The sequence below is a fragment of the Protopterus annectens genome, chromosome 12.part0 (genome assembly GCF_019279795.1).
Source record: "Protopterus annectens isolate FY-2018-M chromosome 12.part0, PAN1.0, whole genome shotgun sequence".
NCBI classification, from domain to species: domain Eukaryota; kingdom Metazoa; phylum Chordata; order Ceratodontiformes; family Protopteridae; genus Protopterus; species Protopterus annectens.
Genome location: NC_056746.1, coordinates 654,565,049 through 654,578,738, shown reverse-complemented (window position 1 = coordinate 654,578,738; position 13,690 = coordinate 654,565,049). Strand labels below are relative to the sequence as shown.

Here is a 13,690-nt window from a genome sequence, read left to right as displayed (position 1 = left end):
ATATTTAAACAGGTAAGCACCAATGAAAACAAAGCAATCTAGGTAGGTTCCTGCCTTTCAATGCAGGATTTAAAACCATACCATTAAGTCCTGACTCCTTATCAGCCTGTAAATTTGCTATCCAGGACATCTCTAAGTATTCTGTGAGATTTTGTATGTCTCCACCTCTTAAATTTTCTTCCACTAATTACAAAAATATAAATAAAATAAAATATGCCCCTGTTTTCTCCTGACATTATATTCCTGTATCAGATGTAAGGCATGCACTTTTAGTAACACAAAAAATCTTTTTGAGCATCCAATTACACATAGACTTTGCAGGCTTATGTCTATGCTGATTGTGTAAGTCGGAATCTTGTATACATAGCTACATGTGAATAGTGCATTTATTTCTATGTGGGAAAGACAAACAGATGTTTAAGAGAGAGAATATCTCATCATATGAGTGATATATGCCTGGAGAACAGGAATAACGTTTTGGCACAACATAAAAGTTGTCCTACACATAAATTTCTATTTATGGTTTTGCAATTAGTGGAAGAAAATTTAAGAGGTGGAGACATACAAAATCACACAGAATACTTAGAGATGTGCTGGATAGCCAATTTACAGGCTGATAAGGAACCAAGACTTAATAGTATGGTTCCTTTAAAACCTATGTTGAAAGGCAGGAAATTACCTAGATAGCTTTGCTTTCATTGGTGCTTACCTGTTTAAATATCCTTGGATTACAAAAAATGGCAGCATCTGAAGAAGGCTTAGATAGCTGAAAGCGATTGTCCTGCTTTTTTATCAAGATTTATCTTGGTTTTTGAACTGCATTATTTTATTGTGTTTTATGAAACATTCGGTTTTTAAACAGTTGGATCTTTTACCTCCACCATGGTGGCAAGACTTTGCTTTACTTGGACATATACATATTTTTATTTTTGGTAAGGCTTGCCTTCAAAGCTTTCAGTGTCTTTATTTGGGAAATTTCCAGTAGTCAGTATAAATACCAGCTTGAGTCTAAAGTGTAAGAAACTTCTGTGTGTGGAAGATTTTCAGTCCATATATTTCTAATTAATCACTGTACATTAATCAGATCAGACAGTAGTAGAAGAAGTAGCGAACTTAAACTCGTCTTAAGTCAAAACAAAACAAAAAATAATAGAAAATATATAATTATACAGCATTACTAAGTATTCAAAAGTAATCCAAGTAAGGCAGGCAGTCTGTTTCCAGTCAAAAATCCTTTATTAAGTACACAGACAAACGATCCAAGTAAAACAAAATTTCCTCACAAGCTTTCTAAATATATATATACTCCCTTAAAAAGAGAACTTTTGCTTTATGAGACTTACCTGGTCAACCAGTTGTAAATAAAATAAATATTTTGAGGGAAAGAAGCTAAAGAGGATTGCTTTTTATGGGGGATGCACCTTTAAAAGCACTGAAAAAGGTGAAGAATCTGGGTCCAATTGCCATTGCAGGCAAAAACAGAATGAGAAGTCAGTAGTTCACATCTCTTTGCTGGAAAATAATACTAACCCAAACTGTTGCTCCCAATGTGTGGCACTGGAGGCAGTTCAGGGGCTGGGGAAGTGAACACTGGCTCATCTTGAGATGCATCTCATCAAGAAATAGCCCCTTTCATCAATGGACATGCAATCGTAGAAGCAATTTATGATGCGTAAGTGGGTGAGTGGAGTTAGAGGGTGAAGCCTGATACACTTGTAATAGGTGACTCTATTGTCAGGCACACTGATGTCCCGCTCACCAGGCTGAACAAGGAGAAGGTCACGGTGAGCTGCCTGTCGGGCGCTAGGATCCGCCACATAACACAAGCACTCAGGTCACTCCAAGGCAAGTACAAATATGACTCAGTCATTGTCCATGCTGGTGTGAATGATCTGAGACGTACCTCCCTGGACTACATGAAAAGACACATAGAGGAGCTCTCTGAGCATGTAGCCCAGGCCGGTATGACCCTGACCTTGAGTAGCATCTTACTCTCACCAAGAATGATGCCACAATATGAAGACAAGATGATCAATTTCAACAATTGGCTTAAGTATTGGTATCATTCAAAGGGGATCCAATGCCTGTCAGCCTGGGATGACATGCTCGACAAGCCACGATGCTTCACTAGGGACGGCTTGCACCTGTCACCCTGGGCTTTCGGATATTGGCAAAGGCTCTTGCTACCCCATGGTGCCTTTTTTAGGCAAGGCTCAAAAGACAAACCCACCTCCATAGGTATCACAAGGGATAAGAAACTAAGAGTAATGCTACTCAACGCCAGAAGTCTAAACCTCAAGATGCACGCACTCAAAACTCTCCTTAGCATGGAGAACATCGATATCTGTGCAGTAACAGAAACCTGGTTCAAGGCTCCCGAGAGCACCCCAGCACTACCAGGTTATACCTCATACCATGCTTTTCGCCCCAAACTTGGACCGAACCACAAAAGGAGGGGAGTATCAATATTCATCAAAGATACCCACACTTCCAGGTTGGTGGCACAGCATGAAGCATCAGAGACTATCCATGTGCAACTAACAGTGGGTAAAACTGCCTTCCAGTTTATAGCCTGCTACAGACCACCCTCCCAAACCCAGGAACCCCACTGGGCCTTCCTGAGAACACTGGAAAATATGAAGGTCTCTCCAAACACCATTATATTGGGCGACTTCAACTACCCAAACATAGACTGGGAGCATTACTCTAGCTCCAACACCCTAGCCCAAAGGTTCCTAGAATTTATAAATTCAAATGCTATGGAATAACTTGTTACCACTCCCACAAGAGGGGAAAACATACTGGACCTGATCATCACCAACATGGGGACTCTATGCTCCAGACCGGAAGTGTATCCCTCACTGGTAAGAATAGACCATAAACTAATCTCACTGGATATTCACATCCCGACTCCACCCCCTGCCCTGAAAACCACAGTGAAAAACTTCTCTAAAACAAATTTCACACTTCTCAAAACCGAGGTGGAATCCTTCAAAGCCCCCAGGCCTGTGGAAAATACGGCCCAGACCGCAGAATCCTTTATAAACGCATTCTATGAACACCTTCAGGAATGCATGGATCATGCAATCCCAAATAAAACCAAGACCCAATCCTCCAAAGGCAGACATCCTGTCTGGTGGACCCCAGCCATAAACAAACTATACAATAGAAGGAGGAAGCTACTACATGATAGAGCAAAATCCCAAAAAGGGAAGGCATCTCTGATCAGTATTAGCAAAAAACTACGGGCATTCATAAAATCGTCTAAGGCCAGCTTCGAGAGAAAAATTGCACAGGACACTAAGGATAATCACAAGGCTTTCTTTAGTTATGTTAGGAACCTGGGTGGAATTCCCAGATATGCTCAGAATTAATCCAAAATGACAAAAATACACCGAACCCACAGACATTGCCAACATCCTAGCTGACAGGTTCAGTGCAAACTTCTCCCCTCCCACCAAAGGGCAAATATCTATCCCAGCGGAGTGCTGCCCCTGACATCTCAGATGCTCAGGTAAGAGCTGCCATCTCCAAAGCAAAAACACAGCATCAATGGGACCAGACGGTGTCCCGGCTGCATCCTACATGAACTCCAAGAAGAGCTACACCCAAACATAAAACTACCGTTCAATCTCAGCCTTACTACAGGATATGTACCCAAAGAGTGGCATACACCAACAGTGGTCCCTCTCCACAAAGGTGGTGCCTCAATGGATCCAAGAAACTATTGCCCCATAAGCCTGACTAGCCTGGTCTGCCCAGCTATGGAAAGGATCATCATGGACCTCATAAATACAGATATTGGGGACCTACACACACTGGATCCTACCCAGTTCGGCTTTGTTAAGGGCAGATCCTGCCTCTCAAACCTGGTTGATGTCTTTGAAACAGTCACCAAGGCCATTGACGAGGGAAGGTGATCCACACAGCCTACCTGGACCTCGCAAAGCCTTCGATACAATACCCCACTCGGGCATTATAGATAAGCTCACCAGCTTAAATATAAACCCCTATGTCACTAGATGGGTTGCAAACTGGCTCAAGGACAGAACCCACATGGTTAGAATTGCTGGAGCCATGTCAGACTCCAAACCAGTTACAAGTGGCATCCCACAAGGCTCAGTCCTGGGACCTCTCTTGTTCGGTATATATTTCTCAGAGGTACAGGCCAACACGGAAGGACTGTGGCTGACCAAGTTCGCAGATGACTGCAAACTGGGTGCCATAATTGACTCTCCAGCCGACACAAGCATCCTCCAAAAGGGCCTCATAGAAACAGACAACTGGTGCCAGAGCCATGGCCTCAAGCTAAATGCCAAAAGTGTATAGTCATCCCCTTTGGCAAAAACAAAGTGCCCACAAATTACCACATAGGTGGTAATCCATTAAGTACAGAAGAAGTAATTAGGGACCTGGGGACCCAAGTTGATAGCAATCTCTCATTTGACAACCACGTGGCCAAAGTGGTTAGAAAAACATTTTATATAGCCCACCTAATCATTAAGGGATTCACATCTAGATCAGTGGAGGTCATCGTGCCTCCTTACTCATCCCTCATCAGGCCCATAATTGAGTACAATGCCCCTTTTGGGATGTACCTTACCAGACACCTGCAGCAACTGGAAAGACCCCAAAAGTACCTCACCAAGAGGATCAAAGGGCTCAAACAGATGCCATATGCTGCCCGGTTAAAGAAACTCCAGCTCTACTCAGTGGCATACCGCCTGCTCAGAGGCGATCTGTGCCTGACGATAAAGCCATGTCCAACCCAGAATTAATGGACATGTTGTACCTCAGAAAATCCATATCCCATTGAGCTACGCGCTCGAGAGACTTGAACCTCAGCACTGAAATAAATAGGACATGCTGGAGGGACAGATTCATAACCCAGAGGCTCCCTTCACTCTGGAATAAAATCCCAGTCCAGGTTAGGCAGAGTAGCTCATTGACTCTCTTCAAGAGGAATCTTGATGAGTGGATGGGAGATCGTAGGTTTACCCCGGGTATCACTTCTGTGTCACTGTTAGACAGAGGCACAGTATACTAACCTCGAAAAAGGGCATAGCAAAATTAATTTGAAATGGGTGGCAAAAGCCAAACACACTCTGGCTAGGCTTATAAATGCCCTAGGGCAGATAGCCTAGTATGAACCTATGAAGCCCCTTTCAAAACCCTTAATTTCAGTCTCATTTGTAAATTTTTTTCTCAGAGAACTGCTTCTAGAAAAGAAGTGCGTGCAGTAAGCTAAAATGAATCCCATAAAAATACTTTTGTTGCTATAGACTTTGTAAGCACCAGTAGACCTTTGAAATAAGGAACATGCAATTTTATTAATTACTGGGTTATTGCATTGCACATCTCCAAAATATCTTCACATTTCCAATTCATTGCATTGTTAGGTGACTACAGTCATCCTAATGAAAAATGTGATTGTATATGTAAAAGCACAACACACAGATGTGTAGTCACGGAGTTAGTTGCATATGAAATTAAGGGATATTGAGTGGGAGAACTCCACACACTGGATGGTGTGTAAGGTGGCACCCTATCAATTTGGTGGTGGGGGGTGTCCTTATTTTTGTTACATTTTAGTTGTGCAGTTTCTGTATCTTATGTCTTCCAGTTAGTCTAGCAGTCTGCACAAAGTGGCTTTGATTACTAATGAGTTTCATCCTGTTGTCCTTGATTTGATTCTGTTTAAAAACAGTTAACTGGTAAAAATGGTTACTTTTCTATTTTTAATTGTAACTAATTATGGTAACATTTTAATGTAGTTTTATTTCATTTTATAAAAGATTTATATTGCCAATATTACAAGTTTTATAATAGGCTGGTCATGGTCATGTGATTATTTGGTACTTAATGCTGTGTAAACTGTATGATTGTGATTCTGATGAAGTCTAAGATGAAAGCGCTTAATCCTGTGTGACTTCTTGTAATCGTTAAAGTTTGCGTTACATTCATTCCAGCGTGGACTTGCTTATTGCTGTCTTCTTGGGTTTTTTTTTTTTTTTTGGTTTGGTGGTTGTTCTACTATTCGTGTATTGGTTCTTGTGATTGTGAGCAAGTCACTTAACCAGACAGTGCCCTTGAAAAGACACTGTTGTGCCAAGCAGTTATCAGTTTATTGTGCATCTGTGCATTGTGGTTCATACTACTAGTGAATTCATGTGAATTCAGATGTGTATTTGAATGTGTTTCTGATTTCCTGTATTTATTTTGTGTGTGTGTGTGACAGAGTGAGTTGTGGTTAATTGAGGCTGGAAGTGTTGTCATGAATCACCAAAACACAGACTCTAGCAAAAACAAAGGCTTATGAAAATGTTCTTACAGACATTAATCAAACTGATAAAATCTGATGACTGGCATTGGAGAATGTCATTGTTCAAAATCAGGAAGTGTAAAGTCAGTGAAAGGACAAAATCACTATCACCATCCCTCGGCATGTTTAAACGTGCACAACTAATCATCTGCGCTGCCAGCTTACTGATGCTGCCCTATTTGTTAATAATTAGTTGGTAAGGAAATCCAACAAGAAACATTTCCTTCTTTATGGAGAGAGTAGTGTCTTGGCATAACATATTTCCAGAATGACAAGTGTGTACTAGGTGGTCCTGACATATTCAACATATGTTTTCATGGGATATGGTTTATCTCATGTAACCATTTTTCAGCAACACTAGCTTACCAAAAGGTGAACCTCTGAGGCATTTTGTAATAAGTGCAGAGCCTTCTAGTCCTACACAAAGAAGGCTTCATCATCATAACCAGTGTAACTAATTCCAAGATTTCAGCACCCTGGGGTGAGTTATAAAAGGAGTTTGTGAAGAGACTCATTCAACCTTAGTGAATTTTGTGTTTCTGAAAAAGTGACTTGTCCAAACTAAGTACTAGTGAGATGAATCATGAGACACAAAAGAAGGAAGAAATTAGGTTATTGCAAGCTTCATAGGGAAAGAAAAGTAGCTGTTTATAAATATTGTTGGTGTGAAATTTCGTAGATTTGAACTATGTTTCTGTTAGTTCAGCTGGATATTTGTACACGTTCACAGTATGGCAGAAATGAAGTCCTGAATTTATGTGATCATTCAAAGGTTCTGAATACTATTTACATGCAGAATATTTAAATTTCAACTGAGAAATAGTTTTGGGAATTAAGTTTAAGCCTTGCCAAAACAAAACTGAGAAAAGGCTTGTGGTTGTAACATGGTTCTCTAAAAACGGTTACAGATGGTAGTGTTGATTTACTATGTTTTTTTTCAGCCAACAGGAGAATCTGTTACTCTGTGTGAGAGTATAGCAGCAATTTCTGAGGGAACCACAGGGTTGGTGACCTGGGAAGCAGCGTTATGCACAGCTGAATGGTCCATAGAGAACCCACACCTTTTCAGTGACAGGTAATTGGATTCTGCATTACTATAAAATGCAAGAGCAGATGCAGTGTGTTTTTGCTATAGAAATAAGATTGAGTAAAAAAAATAATTCTTCCCATTTATAGGCAATGATGTAGGACATGATACAATCTTGACATTTTCAGTTACCAGGCTATTATGACATACTTTTTTACTACGCTGTTTTAAGTTATTCTTTCTACTCCTTTATCAGTATATAGTGCCGTTTTGAATTACATACAGCACTAAGATAATTTTTCTTTTTTTTATGTTGCTTTTATGCCCCCCTGTCATGCCTGTTGACCATCTGGCTCACTATAATGGTCTGTTCTGTTCATTTTGGTATAGGACAGTGGGTGATTATGATGCATTTATAACCCAGGCAACCAGTAGCAGAGTCTGCATTGATGGCTTAACCCCGTTTTCACTAGCTGATGTGTCTGCCTGTTAAAGCAAGGGCCTACTGATTATTTATTTGTTTTTAAATTGTTAACCAGTTAAACCCCTTAGGCACAATCACCTGTCATAATGGATAACCCAGGAACCTTTCCTTACGCATGCATTGAAATTTACTGAATGAATGTAGTTTGGCAATAGCCAGGTGCAAATCCCTGGTCCATATGCAGAAAGATATAAATGGTATCTGATTGTCCTGCTACCTCTTGTTTCATTAAAACCTGATCAGCCTAACCTTATTCAGAAAACTGGCTGAAAGTTGTATAAAGTATCCAGAGGTATTGTGGTTCATTAAAACAAAAACGTTGCTGTCTCAGTCAGGTTCATTTAGTGTAGGTTTGCTGAAGCAAGATTCAGGCAGATAAACTGTAACTGCCATCCTCCAGTGGATGTTACCACTACTGTAAACAAGTCCACCCCACCCCCCCAGGATGGGCAAACTGACTTCTGTTATTGCCTCTTATCAAGAATTTTTGTATTGACAGTCGGAAAATCTGGATGTCTTAATGAAATGTAGATGTCCTTTCCAGTATTCCTTACGTAAGGGATCTCCTGTAAAGGATATCCCAATATTCAGCCAGTATAAGAAAGCCTTTAGTGTTTACAGGTGCCGTAGATCACACGTATACTCCTCCCACAAGTTGTAGAGCATAAAGGTGATGTACGGACACACACACACTTCAGAACTTCAGCCCAAACTCCATCATTGAACATTAGTCTGAATGCCTTTCTTCTGTGCTGGTTACAGAGCTGTTTTTCAGATAAGTGCCCTGTTGGTGTTCTTTCTTATCTTTCTTTTATTTTTAGTGTTATTGGTTTCATGCCATCTAGAAAGGGAAATTGCTAGTGTGGGAGGCAGATTCCTCATAAAGATCATCATGACCCATGTATCTTCTGTCTTGGTGCTTCTTACAACTATACGCAGTGTTCCATCTGCCAAGCATTTGTCCCCAAGACCCAACATAGTCACCTCTCTTCCTTGTCTATTTACCTTGAAAACCACCGTCTTACTCTGTTGGCTAAGGGTGTTACGGTGGAGTCATCCTGTCCCGAGGGTCAGCCGTCAGACAAGAAAAAAAAAAGCAAAAAAATTCAGGTCTGCTACTGCTGCTGTTTAGCCTCCTAAAGACGTCTCCATCAAAGCTAGTGAAAGCCCATAGGATTGTCCAGTCATTGCTTCAGACTCCTCTGCCGCACCCCATTGGAAGTCAGCATAGATCCAACTTCTAGCATGTCCTCAGAGGTTTTCCAAGCAACTGCTCCAGACATTGAGAGGGCAACCTCAGCTGATTAAATCTGAGGGACCGAAGGGGAATTCTGCTGATCTTAGTAAGGGAGGAGATCCCTACTACACTTATTGAGTGTCAATAAGGGTCTGACCCTCCCAGGGTTTTGCATGTGGATTGCCTGCGAAAGAAGAAACAAAAAAAAACAAACCTATTTCCCCTGCAGTACAGGATCCCCAACAAGAATGGCAGGATTTTTCTTAGGAGTTGTTTAACACTTTAATGGCTTTAAATCCTCCTCAGGGGGTCTCTGTACTTTCTCCTCCCTGTTCTTCTGCTCCTCTTAAAAGACATAGGGAGCAGGATTCCTCTGACGAGGATCAGGATTCTAGCGAAGAGTCTTTAGCCTACCCCTTCAGATCCCTTCCCCTTTGGAGTGTGATTCACAGGAAGAGGATTCTATTAGTTCAGATTCCCCTTTAGAGGCACTGCCCTTTGGGGACACTATTTCCCATATAATGGAATTCTTTAAATGGGGTTGTTCTCTGGTTTCTGATATCCAGAAGAGGTATTACAAACTCCTCCAGGCGGAGTCTCTCAAGCCTTATGCTGTCCTTCCAGTCTTGACTGCCATCCTGGATACCCTTTCAGCAGCTTCTGTGGCCCCTGATTCTCAGCCCCCTGCTCCTAAGAAACCTGACAGATCTTACAAGGTGCCTGATAATTGTAAATTTCTGTATAAATACCCTTCTGCTGATCTTCTGTAGTGTCTGTCCCTTCAGACAAACCCTCTAAGCTTTTGCCTTCTACCAAGCTGCTTCCCGCAGACAAGGATAGTAGGCTAGACACAAAGGTTCATACTGTAGCCACCCTGTCTTTTAAGACCGTTAAACACCAGACCTGTATGTCTAGGTATGTTTGGGCTCTCCCTTCTCGGGTTTCTCTGGTTATCTCTGGCCTCCCTGACTTTGAGGAAAAGGTTTCTGCCCTTTTCCTATTGGGTTCTACCCCTCAAATTGCCTTCCATTCTGTTAAGTGCACTTATGATGCTGCTGATGCTTCCTCCAGGGCTGCTACATTTGGCTCTGTCATGAGGCATTACTAACAACTTCATCTTTGGGTTTTGCCTGATGACATTAAGACCAAATTGTTGGATGCTCCTTTGAATAGTAAAAATCTTTTTGGTGCTGCTGCTGAACTTTTTAAGTCTCTCCAGGATAAAGGCAAGGCTTTGCAGGAGTTGAAACATATTTTTGTTTCTCCTATTTCAAAGTTTCAAGGGAAGTACCCTTATAAACCTGCTGTTGTTTGTAGGCAGTCTTGTCCTCCACCCAAGGTAAAAAGGGTTCTAGATGTATGCCTCTGCTAAGTCTACTCAAACACCTACTTCCCAGAAACTTGTCTTTCACGACAAGCTGGGTTTTGTTTAACAATTTGCTTCTCCTTTCCCTTGGCCGGGTCCATTTATCCCTTCATTATTCCCTGTCCCTTCCAAACTGGGTGAGAATCACAACTGACTCTTGGGTTCTGTCTGTCATCTGCTAGGGGTATTTCATGGTTTGGAAAGCAGTTTCTCCCTTTTTGGGCATCCGTCAACCTCCCAGGAACACCTTCCTTTATTTTTTTAAGAAGTGCTTCATTCTGTTTTGGTCCAGGGCAACATTCAAGCTGTAACCCCATTTGCAAGCCCATTCCATCATTGTCTGACCACAGAAATGGGCCTAACACACATACAAGGATGATCTCCCTTGAAGGAATTATGCACTTTGGTATTCTAATGTTTTTGCATCCTATATGTAGGTGTGTGTGGTATTACAAATGTGGGAGCATAGTGTAACATATATAATGCTCTTACTTAAGGCACTCCTGCCTGACACAGTTATTGTGCAGACAGATAAGAACAGATGAAAAAAACACAGTATGATGCAATGTATTTCCTACAGCTGAGTATTGTTGACATCTGTCACAGGAGACAGCAAAATGTATCATCACAAACAAATAAAATTAATGCATAAATTAAGAAAGGATCCCTGATAATAAGTGCCATATCAGCATGTCAGACTGATGGCATTTAAATGAGTATGCTCATGTGCACACAGCTGATCAGTCCTATAGCAATGTTTTTTGGTCAATGAAGGTTTCTCTGTATGTCTGTAAACATACCACCCAAGAAATGGTGCACATTCATGTATACCACAGCACTCAATACATAAGCTAAGGTAGCACTCTCATCATGACACTGGAAGGACAAATGTCTACTGCCATGAAATCCACAGATAGATTCCATTTGTTCATGCAATATATAAAGGAATAAGACTGATGTTATGTAATGGTTGTTGTGTGACATTAGGACATTCACACAAAATTAATCCCTATGCTAGAATCGAACACCAAGGTGTACAACTCCTCCAAATAAGGATTTGGCTATTAATAACATTCACCACAGTGGAACTGTCATCACAGCTGTATAACTCTACCTGTGGGAAGTCATTCAATCAGCTGTAGTTCACTTGTCGATAATTTTTATCTGTAAAAATTGATGAGACAGGCCTCTGCCTTTGTATACATATCAAGTATAATTGGGGGGGTGTTTTTCCTGCAGAACAGTTATGGACGCAAATACTTTCAGTTTCTCAGTGCTAGTTTGGAACACTTGCCTAAGCATTGAGAAAATCAGCATCATAGTGGGATCAATGAATGCACCATAGTATAAGTGCACCAGCAATTGTCATATATGTGGTTAGTGTGTGAACCAAGGAATATGTGTCCCTGTAATTACTTGGAAAGAATCTTGGTGTAAGCATGATACTAGGTATACCCAAACATGCCTGCTGCCCCCTGCTGTTGTCACGGTGATGATAGAGCAACATTTATGCTCAATGTGGATATAATCCAGTATTGGAACACATGCCTTACTTAGGCAACGCATTACATCACATTGTCTCATGTGCTCAGTCCTGAGGAGGTGTTTCACTATGATTGTAATGGAATGGCAACCTCTTCGAATGACAGCATCAGTCTTCAGTACAGCCTTTCCAAAGGAAATGTAGAATAAACTCTTGTAACAGGAAACACCATCTACAGATGAATATAGCACATGTGAGTGACAACATTGTGAACAACATGTACTCTGACTGTAAGCACTGATGTCAGGATTTTAACTATATAGCTAACATCAGGATTTTAACTATATAGCTAACATCATAGGCTATAAGTAAAAGCATTATAGCCTGACATACAAGGCATGTCCAACCCAAAATTGATGGACATGCTCCACCTAAAGAAAACCATATCCCCTCGAGCCACATGCTCTAGGGATCTAAACCTCACCACAACAATAAATGGGACGTGCTGGAGGGATAGATTCCTCTCCCAGAGACTTCCCATGCTTTGGAACAAGATTCCAATCTACATTAGGCACTAACACTCTTCAAGAGAAACCTTGACGAGTGGATGGGAAACAGGAAGTTTACCCCAGGGATCACTTCAATGACTCTGCTGGACAAAGGCACAGGGAACTAATCTATGGGGGCTGCGAAAGCCAACACATTCTGGCTAGACTTATAAATGCCTTTGGGCAGATAGCCTAGTACCTACCTATGAACCTATGAACCTATGAACCCCGGACCAAGTGGGGAGGGGTTTTTACTCCAGAATGTTTCTGATTCCCAAGATGGAGGGAATTTGGAGTGGTATTCTGAACCTTTCCCAGCTCAACACCTTTTGGATGTTGTCTCTTCAATCCTTATTTCCTCTTCTTCTTGTCCAGGTCTTTCTGGATCCCAAGGGTGTCTACCTTCATATCCCCATCCATCCCTTTCTCAGGAAATTTTTTACATGTTTCTATTTCTTCCTTGCATTTTCAGTTCTCTGCTTTGCGTTTTGACCTCTCTACTAACCCAGGGGTCTTCAACAAATTCCCTGCTTCTGTCATTGATTTTTGCAGGATGAGAGGGGTTTTATATCTTTCCTTATGTAGATGATCTGTTCATTCAAGCTTCCTCCACCGAGGCTCTGCTTCAAGGTCTGTCGTTCACTATTTCCCTGTTACAGAGCCTGGGTTTCTCAATAAATTTTCAAAACTCAGTTCTAACCCCTTCTCAGGATCATGTTTTCCTTGGTTGCAGGATCAAGACCATTCCCATGTTGGAATCCCTGCCCACCCCCAAGGTCCTGTGTCTTATTTCCTTTTTCAAGTCTGTTCTTCGTCCGGAATCAGTCATAGCCAGGGACTTTCTCAGGGCCCTCAGGTTTATGGTTTCCACCATACCCATGCTTCCTTGGCCAGGTATCTTATGAGAAAGCTACAATGGTACTTCAAGTCAGTGTGACTTCAACATTGCCACACTCTGGACTTCACAGTCCCCTTCCTTCCTTGTCTCAAGCTACAGCTTCAGTGGTAGATTCATCAACTCATTGTCAACCCAAGACTGCCTTTACAAGTGCCAGCCCAGATTCAAGAGGTTTTTACAGATGCCTCAGATGGGGGATGGGGGGCAATCTTTGGTTCTCTTAAGGTTCAAGGTCTCTGGCCTCTGCATCAGAGGTAAGATTATGTCAGCATAAAGGAGATAAGGGCCCTGCTTCTTGCCCTTCAGGCTTTTAATTCCATTTTTC

General features: G+C 41.5%; 1 protein-coding gene across 1 annotated transcript in view; it reads left to right on the top strand.

Annotated features, from left to right (window-relative positions):
• LOC122816769 (protein-lysine N-methyltransferase EEF2KMT-like) overlaps nt 1-13,690 on the top strand; it is a 404,467-nt gene that overhangs the window by 262,528 nt on the left and 128,249 nt on the right. The window contains exon 5 of the mRNA XM_044089786.1: nt 7,264-7,397. Coding sequence (XP_043945721.1) covers nt 7,264-7,397 — 134 coding nt within the window. The remainder of the gene's footprint in view (nt 1-7,263; nt 7,398-13,690) is intronic.